General features: G+C 37.3%; 1 protein-coding gene across 1 annotated transcript; it reads left to right on the top strand.

The window, feature by feature from the left end:
• Window positions 1–6,151: 6,151 nt before the first annotated feature.
• LOC120330050 (glycoprotein-N-acetylgalactosamine 3-beta-galactosyltransferase 1-like) lies at window positions 6,152–16,558 on the top strand. The gene is made up of 7 exons (XM_039396866.2): window positions 6,152–6,278; window positions 6,763–6,923; window positions 7,721–7,878; window positions 9,927–10,084; window positions 11,332–11,457; window positions 12,904–13,126; window positions 13,875–16,558. The coding sequence occupies exons 1-7, from the start codon at window positions 6,169–6,171 to the stop codon at window positions 14,022–14,024; spliced, it is 1,086 nt and encodes a 361-aa protein (XP_039252800.2). The 5' UTR covers window positions 6,152–6,168; the 3' UTR covers window positions 14,025–16,558.
• The last annotated feature ends 2,799 nt before the right edge of the window (window positions 16,559–19,357 follow it).

Below are 19,357 nucleotides of genomic sequence, written 5' to 3'. Positions count from 1 at the left end.
GCATTTTCAACCCAAACCCCAACTGGATACTGTACTTACTCATTTGTTATTTTAAAACGTGGCGGGAATGTTTTTCTCAAATCTTACATTTTTGCATTAGTGGCGAAGGCTTTGTATAAAAGATCCCGAGAGACCTTGTTTGTTTTTAAGAAAATTTGTTCAAAGCAAGGCCACGCTCACTCATTCAGAAATAAAAAGAGTCTGAGCGAAGTTATCGACGGCCAATGTAGTGCCCAGCGCTATTGAGAGTATAAATAGCCACATTATAGATTTGCGCTATAAACGATTGGCATTCAATTAACATTCAAAATAGTGAGCCATATATTTGGCAATTTGGCACAAGGATAGTGAAGAAACAGTTTAAAGTTATACGGTGCAATATAACCCGGCGTATGCCAGGACCATACATGTTCACCAAATACTTCCTGTTGAAGCCACTTCATTATGCGATATGAGCGATTGCGTGATCCCTGTGTTTTGAAGTTGTAATTTAGTAAGTGCGCTTTAGATTTAAGACTAAACTAAAGATTATTGCAGAATGTGGGACTGGGTATTCAATCTAAAATTTTGCTGTTTTATTTTAACTCATGAAAAGTTTTTTGTGGCATTTGAGAAAACATTTACTCAGCGGCGAAGGCGAAGCAATGTTCCTAGGATCCTAAGTGACGGTCATGTTCTTTCGGTGACACTAAGTAACGAATTAGGAAAAAAAGCCCAGATATTTTCGAGGACAAAGTTTGCAATATCGCCGACTCTAATTCAATCTAACAATAAATATAATAAAATATCCGATAGCTAGTTTCTAATTTAAATCGATTCCATAATATTTCAATGACTAAAATGTGTTAAAGCCAGCGTAAATTCAATGTAACCATAATGGGTACTCCCGTAGAATGTGAACCAAGATGGCGGACACCGGAACGTAGTATGTGTACCAGGTTAGAGTTACGCCATAATTTCCGATACAAATACTACGGGAGTCACTTGGCTAGTCCCCAAACTCGTAATAGAACTAAAAAAGGGAAAATTGGAATAAAATTATATTCTAACCCTAACCTGGTACACATACTATGTTCCGTTGTCCGCCATCTTGGTTAACATACTAAGCGCCCAATAATTTACTAAACTAACTCGAACACAACGATGAAAGGATTGGGAACTGAAATTATATGAGAATGTATTTATGAGATTGAGATCACGTTAAGCAAATGAGATCACGTGCCAAAGTATTTTTATAACGAGGAGATCGCATACCAAACTGGCAACCTTCCTGTTGCTGTTATATAAGCCGTCGCAAAGCATAGGGAGTCGTTTACAAACGATCGCTGGATTTCGTCTTCCGAGTGACGCAGGAAATGTAATTAAAATAAACTAAAAGTTTACCATAAATTCACAGTTATTTGGGAATGTTTTTCTAAGAATACACCTCGCTGTAAACCGCCAGTCGACAATGAAATACAATAGTTAACTCCTATTCTTGTTTGGAATAAATAAATACAGTAAAAGGGAGGATACTTGATACGTTATTAAATAAAACCTTTGCTTTGCGAGATTTGAACGTCTAAAGATAACACGTCTCCCTATTGTTCTTAAGTTCAGAAGAATTTCGCTTTGGTTTGGGAGTTGTATTGTTGAGGTTCTGAATATATCGGCGTTCAACAGGCCATAGAGTTGAGTTTTGTAATGTGGGCGCTTTTAACAAATTGATAGTTAAGGTGCTTGTGGTGTAGAGCAGAGGTGGCCAAGGTTTTTGGACCAGGGGGCAAAAATTTGGCCCACCTAGACTGGCGGGCCATGTGAGTATAACGTAAAAAGTTGCATTTCATGAACAATACAGTTATAAAAGCAAAAGTGGAAAAAAATAAACCTCGTGACGAAACTAAATTTAATCGCAATTTCAACAAATTCTTTGAGTTATTTTCAGCTGAAACATCAAAATTTGGGCTTAGTTAGGTTGTTTCAGCAACAGATTGATTAACCCAACGGACCGGATTTGCCCATGTCAGGTGTGGAGTAAGGTACTTGGAATGAATATGACTACTACGAGAGAGTTTTATTCGAATTCGATTTAAAATTGCTTTGAACGAACAGTAAAGTCACTAGCTAATTTAACGCACTGGGGATTTTAGGTCTGTGGGTAGAGCATAGGATCCCTTATCCATACCTGGCTTAGTCTGGTGGCACGTTCGCCATGTGGTTAAGCCATCTTCTCATCGTCTTTTCTTTTCAAAGGATGAATTCTACCCCCATTCAACCTTACGTTGCAATATATCAGATAAACTTCACTCTCTTGATAAATATTCAACCTCCCCGAAAGAGTTAGTTGCTAAAATAATGACAGTTCCTAAACCAAGCTTTAGACCCGTGTTTGAGAAGTGAAAACGTTATTATATTCAAGACTCCGATACTTAAGCTCACTATTCGCCTCAAAAATTTTTCCACACAAGAAGGCAACAGTACATAGCAGGTATCAGAAATTAGAATTTGTTTGCAAATAGCTCACCTAATAACGTATTACACATTTTGCAAGATGTTAAAATGCAATTTTTTCTGTATTGACCGGGTATCGAACTCCGTGCGACCGTCAAAAAGCACTAGAAACCTTGTAAAAACGTGCAAAAACCATCACAAAGCCGTGTGGTGCGTGACCGTGACCCCTTTCATATTAAAATAGTCAGTCAGTAGGTAATGCAGGGCATTGCGTTCGCGAAAGGTTTGGAATAGATTCAAATTAGATTCAAGATAGACTATAGTTTCCTGTGACTAACTCTTCATTGTTTGACATCCTGCTTTCGTATTAAGCCTACGTGACGAATGCGGGTCGCTTATCTACGAGATAGCGACCTAAGTAAAAGATGGCGTAGAATGGCTACCTGCAAATAGATATAAGAGGGAAATTGGAGGGATATATTTTATATACGGTATTAGAGGTGTAATATGCAAATTTTCTGATTGAGGCATTTCATTTTGTATGTGTGGCTTTTAATTATAAAATTATGAGCGGTCTGAATAGGGCGCAAGATTGTGATTAACTATTAGCGATCTCAGCAGGCAGGTTATTCTTTATAATAAAAAGATTTAGTTTGACTAATTGTTTGGTTATGAGAAGGTGCTTGAAGGTTGGTATTTATGCTAAAACTTTATAGGCCTAACTACGTCTGAAAAATATATTCCTCCTTCGCTGCAATTGTCCCGCTGTTCTGAGTTTGAGTATATATATATATATATTTAGGGTTTCCATAATGTCTTGAAAAATTTTAAAATTGCAAAGGCCATTTATCGATACCATATACTGTTTTGGCTCTCACAGATGTATTAAATGAAGTAAAAATACTTAAGCAATTACTGATTAAAATACAACAAACCTGGTTAAGATATATTGAGAACTGACTTCATAACAAAATTGGAATTGTGAAGGGACTTTATGGACACCCTGTATATAAGCAATGCAAATGGTTAATATAAGCATATAATGCGGAATTTACGGTATGTTCTAGGTTAGGATAGATATAATACTTTGGCAAAAGGTTAGTGTATTCATATGAAGCGTGCTTCATACAATTGGGACAAGTTGGATAAGAGTGCAATACGACAATTTTGAGACATATTTCCCTGCATCGCCGCGATTACGTGCTCGTTAAATAAGGCGACTTTGTTAGCGTGTAATGAATTTTCTATCGCGTGAAACATTCACTCTATGACAACTACGAGAATCTAAAATTTTGGACTACGACCCCTCCCCTCTGCCTGCGCCACTTATCGACCCTCATGGGGCCACGGAGTAATTATTTGGGGGCCACGAGAAAAGGCCCTTCTTAGGTGCAATTTGCGATGTTTACATTAATTTAAACTAAATTTACTCTGATTTGCTTAATTCTTTGAATGCAATGCATTTATTTTTACATTTGTTTGTTAGATTTTTAATATTAAACGCGGCGAAAACTGACGGAAACGGGTTACTGACGGAAACGGGTTACTGACGGAAACGGGTTAAAAAACAAAATTATATTTTCTATTGAAGAGAAGATGGCCACGGGGTTTTGAGACTCCTTAGAATAGGACCGCAAATTATAAACGTTGCAGAACCAATGGGTCAAAAAAACTGGTGGATTTCAGCCCTGAATTCTTGCCTAGAGCCTTGGTTTGAGCGTTAATATTTAGCACTTCAATAGAAAATAGCTTGATAATAGATTAGTGTATGTGCAAAACGCCGGAGCTAAAGTAAGTGCTGGGCGTAATTGTTTGAGCTTTAAGTTATCTAGCACGTAGTTTGCGGTTAGTTATCATACTATTGTCCAAAGCCTTAGTTTGAGTGGTAATGTTTAGCACTTTATAAGGAAATAGCTTGGCAATAGATATAGTATGTACGAAACGCCATAGTTATATCTAAGACCGAGGCGTAAATGTTCCGAGCATTAAGGTATCTAGCACGTAATATGCGGTTAGTTATCATACTATTCAGTAGTATAGTTTAATCACAATGTGTCTGCTTAGAATCTGTCACGTATTTGCATCACCGCAAATATTTCAGAAATCGTTCGCGGCTAAAAGCTCTCTTGATTAGTTTATTTACCGGTACTCACAATCTGTGCTTAATGCGAGTGTAAATTATGTGTTGATGTCACAATATTTTGAATTATCAAATGTTACTGCCCTCCTAAGTGTTTTAAAAGTATAACAGCCTGAAAGTTCAATACATTTGAGTATTTTTATTTATTCATTTATGTCCCAAGCCTCGTTCGACTAGGTTTGTGATCTTTGTAACTTTTTCTGTGTGTTTGCTGGTGAGCGGGCATATGGTATTTTTCATGTTTTAAACTTTGGTTTGCTTGGTTTCCAGAATTCTCTACTTTTAATTTGTGTGTATAATGAAGTTTTCAAAATAACCTATCTATCTATATACCTCAACCATGACATTGGTGACTGATTACAATGCTACCCACGTCTTAACTAGGTATCAAATTGCTTCCTGCTTCGTTACGATATTTGAATCAATGTTTTTGCTTCTGTTAAAACAAGGGCAAAGGCAGGCCAACATTTGGAGGGAGCATTTCTAATACGCTTGCCGCTTTTCGTTCTGAACAAGGCTAGATGCAAGCAGACATTGATATATAAAGATATCTTAAAGAAGCTATCCCCAGACTTATTTCGCGGCTGAAGTTATCCGAGTTGACCCAAAGCGCAGTTTCTTGATTGGGTCGTTTGGAGGAAGTATTGATAGTAAACCAAATACGGCACGTTATCAATGAATTGCTCGCGAATAGCAAAATAGTATTAAAAAAGATGTACGTTTTAGTGTCTCATTGCAAATACCGCAAAATCGCTTTAAAAAATATATACGTTGCAAAATTTTGTTCAATGAGGGAAGAGGGAGTAATGTGCCAAGGTATCTCATTTGAGCAATGAGTATAAATTGTATTACCTTTAAATGTTACTAACTTTGCTACATCATTATCACAGTGTTACCTTTGCCGCCTTTTGTCGATCTATCTATCAACAATATGGTTGAATAGCAAAGAGTGAAAAAATATAGTATTCAGCCTGACATACCCTTATCTGTAAATCACGACCATTGTATCATAAATGGACAAAAGCATTCCAAAATTTCATATGCCGAAAGCACACATTGTACAAACAGAATTAAGAATAATAAAAAATGCATTTCCTTGAAGGCAGACGCGATAAACCAGTTATGGTTATCGGGCAGCGTCACCTATGAGGGAGCGAATCTAACATTAAATCCTACTGAGGGGGAAAGTCAAACATTGAATACTAACAGAATTTGGACTTTGAGATACATTTTAGCAAACTGATATCCCGGTGTCACTCTTGCCAATGGTAGAAAAAGACTCTAGACACCACAGGCGTCCCTTTAAAATATTTTCCAGAATTTTTATGATTTGTTTATTATTATTGAATAGTTAATTTAATTAAGTTAATATAGCAATTGCACTTACCAAGATACAGTTTGGCAAAAAGTTTTTCAATTTTTAGCAAAAATGATTTCGTTTAATAGCTCTCAAGTGAATTAGTAGTTTCTTGTAGCCATCTTATCCGCTTTATAGATATGAATCCGAAATATTTATATGAGCGACCCTCTGAACGATTTTCCAGAATTTATGATTAGTTTATTATTCTTGTTTATTTTAGGTTAATTTTAGTGTAAAAATGGCAGTTTTTAAGTATATATCGTTAGCATTTATGTGTGGACTTGTATTCGGAACAGGATTCACACTGATGCTTTTCTATTACCAGTCGATGACAATGCATAGTGTATGGTGAGTTGATCTTTCTTTCCATATTCAGAAATTTATGAATTTTATCGGGTACTCCATAGTATGTATACCAGGTCAGGGTTAGGTCATAATTTTAGTCCGATTTTCCTTATTTTAGTTCTATTACGAGTTTGGGGACTGTCTGTGTTAGCCAAGTGACTATACCCCTGCCCATAGGTTTCAGTCTCTTTACACAAGTTGATATAAAGTAGGCGAACAAATTAGTTTCCTCCATATGGGTACACCTACTTCAGGAGCGCATTTTATCGTACAATTCTTGTCCGCCACTGCACAGGGGGGGAATGATGAGTTACCAACTAATTTACACACATAATCAAGAACTGAATTCCAAAAATGTTTCGTGCCGACCCTCGCTCGGAATTAAGATATATGGTTACTTACTTGTCTAAAATAGTATCGAGTACCCCCATACTTTAAAATATTCGTGACTGCGCCCCTTAACAGTTTCTTTATTGTATTTTCACAGGGGCGTTGGTGCTGCGCATGAAATTGCCCGGAAAGATTATGAAGATCCAGATTCAGGGAACAAGATCGTTGTCGGGAGGAAAGTTGATTATTTAGAAGAAAGTAGTGAAACAAGAACAATTGTGCCGCCGAAGATTGTGGCTCCGGTTTATGCGGACGCTGGTAAGAACATACTGAAATTCAGTCACTCGGAGAATTATAGAGAAGAGGGAAAATAGCATTTAATGCCCGTGTGTAATGATTTAAATATACAAATATAACTATCAATATACATTACACGAGACTAACTCCCTATTTTTCCTTAACGCCTTTGTATTAGTGGACCCGTATGCGTATAATGCAAGGATGCTGAAGCAAGAATAAAACTCCAATACCAAATACTTGAATTGCATAATACAAATATAAGATATGATATTGAGCAATTAGTTTTTTGTAAATTCATCTTGTCTTGAAGGTATTTATAGCCTCCTTGAAAGAGAGAAATTAGTGAGTGACAACTGCACATGACTTTAAAAGTTAAGCTTTCCAAAAGTATTGTATGTTCGCTTGGTAACTCTAAAATAAACGGATACGAAAGCTAAATTGCCATATGGTAGTTTATATAGAGCAGTTGTTCTCAAACTTTTAAGCCGCGCCCCCTTTTTAGAAGTTGTCAAGTGTCGCGCCCCACCGCAAAGATAACTAGCAAACAAAAAGCTACAAATAACAGATAGTAAGGCGAAAGTAAAAAATGTAAATACAAAATAAGGCGAGAAAAATCAAATCTAATAGATATTTTTACTTTTAATTAGCTTTACGCCCCGCCCCTTCTGGAGCGCGCCCTAACGTTTGAGAACCACTGATATAAAGATGCCGGAAAACAAGGGAAATCAATTGTAACAATAAAAATTCGAAACCAAGTCGTCCAAACGATCTATTCATGTCCAAACACCTTTAAATAATTTATTTTAAATGTACAGAGGACAACACGACAGCAGAACAACTTTACCAGAAAGTTCGTGTTTTGTGCTGGATTATGACGTCACCAGCAACATTGGAGAAGAAGGCAAGTCACGTGAGAGACACGTGGTCGAAGAGATGCAACATCAGATTGTTTATGAGCTCTGTGGAGGATAAGGTACACCAAGTTATATTGATATCAATAATGTGATATGTGAGTGGTCCAAACCCTGGCCGCATGCGGTCCGCGGACACATTCTGTGCTGTCCGCAGAACAATTTTAGCGAACATCGAACCAAGTTAAGTCAAGTTTATTTTTGAAACCAGTAAAATATATCACTCGAGCTCAAATTACTAGAAAATCATAATTACACAGTTTTACTGGGGAAAGCAAGTCGCGGGGAGCCAAAGCTGGTTATCGAGCAGCGACACCCGAGTTGGGCAAAGCAAACGAAACTTTTGTTGGGAACATTTATAAATCACTGTTCATAAAAATAAAAGATGGTACATCTAGTATCCGACATGCAGCACAAATGCATGCATTCAATGCGAAGTGCGTATGTTATCTAGATGTAAAAAAATAAATGTCGTGTACTGGCACGTATTCTTTGGATACCGCAAAAAGGTGTTTGCTCAAGGCGTTACCTTTGACATTTGCGATCGCTCGATCATTGAGATTTGTTTTTCAGTTCGGGTCTGTCGCTCGAAGTATTAACTAATAATAGAGTGAATGTACTGGGCCTGTCAAATGAGCTAATCGACGAAGCGTTAGGAAATCGTTTCCCACATCTATATTGCGCCGGCATAGGTGGGCCGGATGAAACACTTCGGTGGGGCGGAACCGGCCCGCGGGCGGTAATTTCCCTACCCCTAGCTTAGGCCGGCCCTACCAACGGCTCTCCATGAAAGAGGCGATTGAAATATAGACTGAGAGCATATATATATATATATATGTATATCAATTCAAAATCCCAAATGTTAAACAATCTCATGTCCCTTTGGAGTATTAGATGTGCCACAGTTTACTTTTTGCTATTGTCGTTGTAAATAAGTCAGAAGACTAAAAATTTTGAATTGTTTGTTCTTGTACGGCACAATTCAACACTCAAAACAGCCACAATAGAGCACAACAAAATGCAGCCGACCCCCAGCCAAACGGCCGGAGAAAGAGATATATTTTCTCTCGCACGGGTAATTGGTGGTCGAAGTCAGACTCGGTCATAAATTGTCTAAATCAAAGGTCTAGTAAATAGCATACAGAGAAGCACAAAAATGTATCAACACAATACAAATATGGACATCAGGGTTCGTGAGAAATAATAGAGTTACCGGACAATAGACTGTACCGAGGAAGACATTGAGAAAGACATTTCCTCAATTCCGCATAAACTTTTTTTTTTATTAAAAATATGCTTTATAAAAATTAGTCAGGTAACTTGCATCACGAAGTTTTGATAATTTGCTCGCTTTCGATTTGTTAGTTCTATGACACGTGTCAGAAAAAACGGATTAATATTAATTTAACACGTCAACAATAAGTACAGGATACGTACATGTAAATACGGCTTCCTGAGTTACGTCCTGTATTAGTCATTAGCCCTAAAATGCGTTTCCTTACAATGATTTGAAGAATGATACGCAGGTTTACAATTAAAATATGAATCCTATTTAACAGCTAGATAGTAATGCTTAAATATATAGGCACTGAAATTTTAAATCGACCAGGTCATTACTTTCCGAGAAAAGTCGATTTTTAACAACAGCGTGTACAACTATCCAACAACTATCCATAAAAAAGTCAAGTTACTAGCGCAATATTGCAGTTGCCTATGAGGAAAGCGGTTTTCACAGCAACCAATAGTAACCACCCCAACTCTCCAAAACACTCTTGAAATCCGCGTTGAAAATTTTGCAATGATAAAGATAAGGAGGAATCTTTCGGGGGCCAAAGGTCGGGGAAACGTCCATCAAGAGCACAACAGTCCATAAGTCCAGTGGTGGGATTCAAATTTTTTGTCAGCCGGTACCATCACACAAATGTCATATTTTTCAGCCGGTTCTGTTACAAAAAGTCATGTTTTTTTCAGTAATGCTAACCGGTTCGCTGATCTCATAAAATTCCGTGAGACGGTCCTATATAGAACCGGTGCGAACCGTCTGAATCCCACTACTGCATAAGTCCGTTTCGTGTCCAAAAATAAAGTATTTTACTCTTTTATCGTTAAGAATTTTCCTGCAGTCGGTCTTCCTGTGAAAGAAGGTCGAGACCAATTGTATGAAAAGACGAAAGAAGCGTACAAATACGCCTGGGAACATTACAAAGATCAAGCAGACTGGTTTATGAAAGCTGACGACGATACGTACTTGGTTGTAGAAAACTTGAGGTGAGGTAAAGTTACCGTGTGGCAGATGGCGTTACGAACTTGGCGATTAGATCATACCTAATCAAGCAAGTTTGTAACGCCATCTGCCACACAAATTTATAGCTTAAGTAAAGATTTTAATAACATAATATAAACGCACGGATTGGTAAGATAAAATAAAGAACCCCAAATACGATCAGCCTCCACGGCAGTCATAGGGTAGGGATTGTGCAATCGGGTCACGTGAACAGAGGTGCTCGGAGTCGGTCAAGAATAGTGGAATCTACTCCGGTGGAGATAGAGAAGTCGCATACTTCCGTATGTACATGACGCTAAGATAATGTAAACAGATAGAATAACAAAAATGAACAAAATCTAGTCTCGCCTTACCATCATTATAAATTACTCCACTAGGTATCAGCATGGAGTAATTTTAACCCGTTTGATAAAACATGGTATGTCGTTTTGTGTTGCTTATAATATGTTTTAACTGGCATTTCTGCAGTCATAATAACATGCATGTGTCACAGAGAACAATAGACGATTCCCAACCATCCCAGGGTGCCATGAGGCAGTTTAAAAGGAAACACACCGGTAGGCGCCAAATTGATTCTGAGGCAATTTTTTTTTGTTTACTTTCCCCCTCAGTTAGTCAGTAGATCCTCCTGTTTTCACCATCTGAAAAGATTATTTTCAGCCACAGGGCGGTTTCTCTTTCTTGTGTATAAATTGTTTAATCAGAATGGGATTTAGAATCCACCAATCAGAATCACAATAACTCTGACATTTTTGTCTTTAGTGTGCTCTTATTGGACACGTAGTGGACATAGCGATCGTTTCAATATTATGTTGTTCTTAGTGTCCTTGTTCTTTGACACGTTTTGAAGAAATCGCTTTTCTCTTCGAATACTGGACCAATTGCTTTGAAATTTTCAGTGGTTGAAGATAAAATTTTCTCCAGAAGGCTATTGCTTTTTATTTTGCTATGACGTCATCAAAATTATTCCCACTGGGTGGCGCTACGTGTCCATATATTTGAGCATAGCTCTCTTGTATACCATAAACAATGCTAAATATTAGGCTCGAATACTCCGAACTTTCGGAACGGTAGACAGGGGGGCCATGAGTGACGAAAGCCTCCGGAAAAAGACCGCGAACCACAAAAGGCTGAAAACCACTGTAATGACCCCTGTTGAAAAAAATATTACCGATTTGTGTTATGGATGTGAATATTTGAATTTTCAAAACGTTTTTCATTATTCTGGCAGGTTTCTTTTGAAAGATTATGATCCGAAGAAGCCACTTTTCTTTGGTAGAAAATTCAAGCCTTTCATTAATCAAGGTTACATGAGTGGAGGTGCTGGATACGTGCTAAGTAATGATGCTGTAAGAAGGTAACTAACCTGTAATATACCATGCCGCATAGAAAACGTTGCCTCTTCAAAATTTCCAAATATATCCCCAACCGTACAAGGATATTGCACTGCGTATTGTTTCATTAAAATCGATTTTGAAGTGGTACAAAATCGGTTGAATTTATAGAGATTTTGTTGTTCACTGCATCCTTTTTCAATTATCTCGAAACAATCGGAAAATTCAAAAATTTAAGCTCGGGTTTGTCTGTGCTTACACATTCGTGATTTTCCTCCAATCATTCTTAATCATGATGAGAAAAGTTGGACACGAAATGTACCTATGGATCGTTTTTTTATCATGTTGCTGTCCTTGTTGGTATTTTTCTTCTTATTTTATAAAGAATTTACACTACTGTATCACATGTATTGAAATTTTTCAGTGGTTAAATATTGTATTTTTCGCTGAAAGGCTATTACTTTTATTTATTTCAAAACTTTCTGTGAGTTTCAAGGAATTCGTTCTTTGTGTGATGACCTCATCTGAATTAAAAATTAAGCACCTTGTGGGGTTTCGCGTTAGTGAAGAGTAGTATGCTCTTGACAGATTGAATGCCCGTACTACTTCGTGTTTGGCTTTCGTGCCCATGTCCATATATTGGAGCATTGCTCTCTTTGTTTACTATGTCAACTAAGTACTTAACGGTTAAATTTGCTATAGTTCTATGTTAAACAAGACTACAGACATTTTGTCGAGAACCGAAAGACTTGTGGTTTCCGTATCTCGTGCAAATGGTTTATGAAAGGGAATAATTAATAGAATTCCTGAAACTATAACCACATTCTGTGTATTCATAACAACAACTGTGCACGTTTCTATCCGAGAATCTTCTCGGCAATAGCTTATCCCATTCACTAATTCTGAGAATTGACGCTCATTTATATATATACTCGTATACTACACCAGTGATTCCCAAGCCGCGTCCGGCGGGCTAATTATGGCCCGCGAAACGACTTAATATGGCCCGTACACGTGTATATTCGTAACAAATTCAATTATACCGGTATCGGCTCCTTGTGTGTGCTCCACTCTCTTGGCCCGCGAATAATATTCCGCTATTAATTTGTCCCCCGGTCAATCAACTTTGGGAACCACTGCACTACACTGTTAATCGGTCAAAACATATCTTTAATGCTTCACATTCTCTAGGAAACATCCATAAACAGTGGTTCTCAAATAGTGGGGGCGTGAATCTAATTAAAAATGTTTGTCAGATTTAATCTTGCCCGCCTTATATTGAATATTTACATTTCTTATTTACATTTTTTTCTTTCTAACATACCGTACTTTCGTCTTACTACCTGTTATTTTTATAGCTTCATGTTAGCTAGTTATTTTTGATGCGCGAGACTCATTTTCTAAAAGGGGGGCGCGGCTTAAAAAATTCGATAACCACTGTCTAAAAGTGTAACACTTAAAACTCGCAGGTTTGTCGAAGGGATAGAAACAAAAAAGTGTCCAAAAGGTGGAGGGGTCGAAGATGTCGAAATGGGAAGATGTATGGAGAAAATTGGAGTGATAGCTGGAGATTCTAGGGACGCAGATCATCGAGAGACCTTTCATCCTCTTGGGCCGATGCATCATCTGAAACCTGGATCAATACCTCCTGATAACTGGTTTTGGAAATATAATTATTATCCAACATGCCTGGTAAGATATTTGTATATTTTTCGTTTTAGTTCGTTATACCCGACTTCCAATTTTGTTAAAAATTGATGTGCAGACAGTTTGGTATGTGTATTTTGGTCTAAGACAAAGATATAAATCATATTTACGATACAGAATTAGGATTCACGGTATTTTCATAAGCTCTTCTCTTATAATAGCGAACCACAGCCTCTCGTCAAGTCTCCAGCTCATGTTGGGATTAGTTAGCCAGTTATTTGATCTCAGATGCAGATGGTATGTCTCTGCAGATTCTCAGACTATAACACCACCTCGGTTGGTAAAGGCACCAATATGGGACTCATGGAAGGATTCCAAAGACTATATACCAGAGAATGCGGCTATCTTTTAGCTTTCCAGTAAGTAAGTCACTGGGCAGAACGGGCACAAGGGCAAATTTTTTTTTTAATTTTCGACCATGTAAACGCTTTATATACAAACCATCGGATTAGGATTTTATGCTTAGTGGGGAAAAAACCGATTGTTGACACCACACTAAATGGCTTGGCTTGCCGCGTTGTGGCCCGCCGGCTGCCTGTTGCTTACACCTGCCATAGATGAATGGATGAAACGTTAACAATAAATATATACATTGTAAACAGAATATAATGATTATATGTTGGGCATAGCACCCCTTTTTCAGAAATAAATATCCGGCACTCCAATAGGTGGCATAGCCTACCTCAATTTAAAACTTTTATTTAATTAAGATTTTCCACCATCTGTTTTACAGGGCCCAGAGTGCAGTTCTAATTATCCAATCACATTTCATTACGTGTCTACAGACGAGATGCATATATTTGATTTTATGATTTACAACGTTAAAATATACGGTTTAAGTTATATGTATTCAAGATATCCTAAGTTGCCATACGAAACTTGATCGTATATGGGCAACGGTTGAAGCAAGACCCGAAAGGACAATCAACATGAGAAAAATAAGTTGTTCGCCAAATAAATGAGGTCTTCGGTACTACCGTATGGTGCCTTTGGTCATGTATTAAAAAAACCAACGGCATGATTAACGTAAAAAAAGACTGGCATTCGAAAAGGAGGTGTTTGTCTAACTCGGTGGTTCCCAACATTTTTCGATGATTTCTTCCCACCATGCCCCCCCCCCAAATCCAACGTTATCCAGCCTTGTTCTGAACGAAAGGCTTGAGTAGGCGTGGTGTAACGTCATTGCACACTCAAAAGAAAAATTTGGGCTGGCTGCCCTATTAGGTCTAACTGGCCTTAAATTTTGCGAATTCCTCTTGAAAACCTGCAAATAATTATGGTACATATGAAGCGCAAACTAAACAGTAAAAGATATCTTGATAAACGATATATATATTCTACCCTCGCAGTCAGGGCTGACTCATTCCCTTTGGAGGCCCTAAGCACTTGCGATTTTGGTGACCTATATACAAAAAAAAATAATAATAAAACTGTTGAACCGAAATTGAATAAGTAAATTTTAATATTCATTACTAATTAAGGGCAAGTTACGATTACTCTGCAACATTGGTAGAGGAATTTAAGATGCTAGTCTACTTAGGAACTTTATTGAAAAATTGTCTATGGAAATTTTTGTGCCCCCCCCCCAATTAGTGCCCTGAGCACTTGCTTATTGGTTAATTCAGCGCTGCTCGCGATTCAATACAAAACGCTTTCACTTTAACTTGTGTCAATTATGGTACTCCTTTTTTCTATCCATATTTACGTCGTCCTATATATCATCATTTTCAATCAATATTAGAAGTTTGATATTTGGAATGTGTATCAATTAAAGTTACAAGCCATTGGCTATTTCGCCCGCTTATATCCGTGTTTCCCAACCCTCAATTGAAATATGGCGTTATTTATTGGAACTTATAAATAATGTCAGATAACCGTCTTGTTGCGACACTATCGTTGTCCAATTTTATTGATGCCGTTATTGCTTTTTTGAAAGGTTACAAAAATAGCCAATGAAAACCGTTTGGTAGCTTGTTTTTTAACAGGAACTTGAACAATATTGTATTTTTTCTTCTTATAAATTGTTAAAATAAAACAGATGTTCCTAATTTTTCACTATTCGTATGTGTTATTTTTTCTTTAAAATGTTTATTTTAACATTAGAAATGAAAAATATTGTTAATTATTTTTATAAAAAGTGTTTTACGTTAGAGCTATGGTTCCCAACCTTGTATGGCCTGTGGCCCAAATCCAGAGGTTTTTAGCGCTCGTGTCCCCCTGTCCACCGTTCATAAAAGCCAGGTACTTACGTCGATTGTGTATTTACCAATGTTTTATTCCGCTTTTTATGCCAAAACAAACTAAAGGCTATGAAGTTGAAGGTAATTGAAATCAATTTGTCTCATAGTATTGTGGGCCCCTCCCTACAACTGAGGCTGGGAACCATCGCTTCAGTGAATATAACAGAGTAATCAGGGTTGTGCAATTATATTATTACCTTTTTAAGCATTAGTCAAACAAATTGAAGTGAATTTCCCACAAGTGTTTTTCACCCACTGCATTGTATTCATGTAGAATTTTTGCTTTCGTCGATAAGAGAATAATTACTATCTCGTAATTTCATAAACCAGCGACCCGCGTACCAAATTCGACGTCAAGGAAAAAAGGTACTGCCCGCGGAGAAGTGCTAATTTTAAACGATGTGGTGGCCGCGAAAAGAAGTTTTAATTTATTACGTGCGAGTGATTCCAACCCCTTCGCGTTGCAAAGACTATACCGGAGTCCAATTTAATAACTATGCATATGACGTCACAATGCCTTAACAGTTAGCTTGTGTAAACAACGCATGTCACAAGATCAATACCAAAAGTTTGTGCCTGCAATCAGTGGTGGGATTCAAATATTTTGTCAGCTGGTTCCATCAGAAAAGTCATACTTTTTAGCCGGTTTTTGTTACAAAAGTCATATTTTTTTTAGCAAATAAACCAGTAATGCTAACCGGTTTGCTGATCTCATAAAATTCCGTGATACGGTTCTATAGAACCGGTGCGAACCGGCTGAATCCCACCACTGCCTGCAATTACTAGATAGCCTATGGTAAATAACGGTGCGGCCAGCGGTTTCACCCGGTTATTTCTATCTGGGTTGCACACCCCGGCCATAAACGAAACATCAACCTCTGTGCGTGTAACTGAATGACCGCTTGGTAATTTCATTTCTTTCAGTTTGAAGTGCAATTACGATACAAAACCGTTTTCATGCTTTATTTTTTATGTTTCTGATCAACTGTGCTGGAGAAGATTCGTCTATAATTAAATTGTCTCATTCCACTGTTTATACAATGTTTTGGTGCCTTTAACTGTCATTCATAATTAAGAACTTTTATTTAGCAATTAGTCAAATAAAAACAATATAACTTGTTTACGTAATTACGGTTGGGGGCAGCGCAGGATTACGATGATGAGAGGCCTTAGGCCACGTTATTCGTCTTTAACAATGGCGTCTTTTAAATTCAGTATGACGTCATGTTCTATGTATTTTCCACGTCCCGTGAAATGTATTATGACGTCATAAACAAGAAGAAAGCGTAGGAATTTTTAAATTTAGACAAATTCATATAGTCGACCATATTTTATGTCTTTTAACCTTTTAAACGGTAAATACTTGGGGCAGGAATTCTGGATCCAATTAAAAAATTAAGCAAGTATCAGTTTTATAAAATTTTCAAACAGCTTTTATTCTGAAACAAACTTTTATAATTTAGAAACGACCTGAAAATAATAATAATAATAATAATAAAATTTAATATTGAGGCCTCTAGGCTTCAGCCTAACTCGTCTAATGATAAAGTCGCCTGTTTGGGCGGTTAGATAGATGATGACTTATTTTCTAATATCATTAAAGTGCACATTGCATCACTGAAAAGAAAACATTGATTATAAATCATAAACGAAAGGGCGGGCAAGACTACAAGGATAACGAGGTCGACCGATCCCTAAGGAAATTTTTTTATCATGATAAGCAGACACTATTTACAATATTAAAATCAAGCTATTGAGAAATAACAGTCATTATCGGCTGCCTACAGGTGGTTACCTAATAAATTACAACATACTACAAGTACAGATTCCAAAGCATGTATAAATTGGGTATTGTTGTGTAATGTTAGATAACAGAATGTAAGAAGATATTTATGACGTCATTATTAATGTTTACTATGTCGCTTGATGTCACTGTTGAGCTTTATCTCTTTCTCCCGCGATTTCACTACCCGCTAGTTGGTCTTACTTGGCAATTAGAACTTGCCTTTCTCTTTAAATTTTCATTGGTTGTTTTCGCTAGAAGGCTATTACTTTTCCTTTATTTTGAAAATATGTGGGCCCTATAGGATTCGATTTCATATTGTATAATGACGTTACATTTTACATCTGCAAATGCGGATTTGAGTAGATCGTTAATACAAGGTCGTTACTCGATATCGAGCAATTTCCGAGGTTACATCACCCAGGAGACTTCATGTGACACAAACAAAACAACAAGCTTTAGGTTGCAAGTTAATTCTTATAATTTTCCTCAGCGTCTTGATCGCACAGTAGCTTTCGAGTTTGTCGAACAATACGCGCAGGTCCGCGAAAAATAAAACACTCAAATATCGATGTCCACCAGAGCGCAAGACTTGATACATGCGTGATAAAAAGAACCGACATTTGGATGTAGATGGCCGAAACAATCACGCCAAAATCACGAAACATACTTTAGCCTAAATACGATACTAAAAATTTAAAATGTCTTCTTATAAACTCATTTACATAGCGGGCCGCATGAGTCCCGCGGGCCACAGGTTGGGCAGCTCTGATATAGATCGTTAATACAAGCCCGTTACTCGATAACGAGCGATATCCCAGCTTACCTTACCCAGGAGACATTATGTGACACAAACAAGACAACGATCTTCTCAGAAAAACACATTCCAGCGATGTTTAATGCATAAATAATTGACCTTGGTTTGTTAGTTGCTCCCTTTGGGATGCGATTGACTCTAATTACTGACAACAGCATGATATCAGAACCATAATGTGGCAAATCGGAAATCGCAGTTCACGACCGAAGATTTAAACTCGAATAGCAAACAGGAAGGCACTTAAAACGACCCTTTGGTGGTATGACTTTTTAATATACCATGTGATAAGCGGTGTTGGACTGTTAGTTAGATCATTCGTACGGTACTCGCCGTCAATATCAATAGTTTGAAAATTCTAAAATTCCAATTTTTTTTAATTAGAACCTTGGGTGTCGCTGCTCGATAACCAGCTTTGGTTTCCCGCGACTTCCCTTATTCAGTAAAACTTTGTCATTTTCATTTTCTCGTGTTTTGTGCTCGAGTGATATTTTTTTACTGGTTGGAAAAAATAAACTTGATTTTACGTGCGGGGTTCCTACGGGATAAACATTAGTTAGAATTTTGCAATTTGAGATATAACATATTTTTGTGGTATTTAAGATCTTATCCACCCTTAACAAAGCGTTGTACAAGCCTCGCTCTAATGCAGGAAATTACTACTTTGAAAGGTACTCCCGAAGTACGTGAACCAAGATGGCGGACACCGTAACGTAGTATGGGTACCAGGTTAGGGTTAGGCAATAATTTCAGGTACAAATACTACGGGAGTCACTTGGCTAGTCCCTGAACTCGTAATAGAACTAAAATGAGGGAAATTAGAAAAAAATTATGGCCTAACCCTAACCATACCATGGTACACATACTCCGGAAGTACCCTTTGAAATGTACGAAATTTGATCACATCCATAAAATAACGAGGTTTTATATGTACATTGCGCTTGATTGACGGTTCACGTCTCGTGTTGCTGCCCTTTCAATAAATCAAACCTACTTTCAAATAAAACAGCACAATAGCCCTCTAGGAGAGAGACCATTCAAATAGCGATTGTGGATATATAACCATCCTAACCAATTTGCATATTGAAAACGTATTTCTAAAACTTTAATGATTATTTAATGATCTCTCATGAGATGTATATATTTAAATGGCAATTAGAACAAAGTAGTCAACCTTATTCCGAGCTGCGCCTCAAAAGTGTTGAAACATATATATTTCAACAAATACATATTAAATTAAGAAAACTAAAGTAGAAACCGCTGCCAACCGGTAGAACGATCAATATTTAGAGTGATATTCAGGCTCAAATGCATGTCGAGACTAGGCATGGGCATTTCGAATCGAATAGTGAATTATTCGAATCGATTCAGAGCAAAAT

This window comes from Styela clava, chromosome 12 (assembly GCF_964204865.1).
Source record: "Styela clava chromosome 12, kaStyClav1.hap1.2, whole genome shotgun sequence".
Classification (NCBI taxonomy): domain Eukaryota; kingdom Metazoa; phylum Chordata; class Ascidiacea; order Stolidobranchia; family Styelidae; genus Styela; species Styela clava.
The sequence above is the reverse complement of the archived record's forward strand: the minus strand, read 5'-3'. Positions and strand labels throughout refer to the sequence as shown.

Coding starts and splice junctions, on each gene's coding strand:
- LOC120330050 (XM_039396866.2), top strand. CDS start 6,169: ATGGCAGTTTTTAAGTATATATCGTTAGCATTTATGTGTGGACTTGTA. Junction 10,085..11,331: donor TTGGTTGTAGAAAACTTGAG/GTGAGGTAAAGT, acceptor TTATTCTGGCAG/GTTTCTTTTGAAAGATTATG. Junction 13,127..13,874: donor ATTATTATCCAACATGCCTG/GTAAGATATTTG, acceptor TCTGTTTTACAG/GGCCCAGAGTGCAGTTCTAA.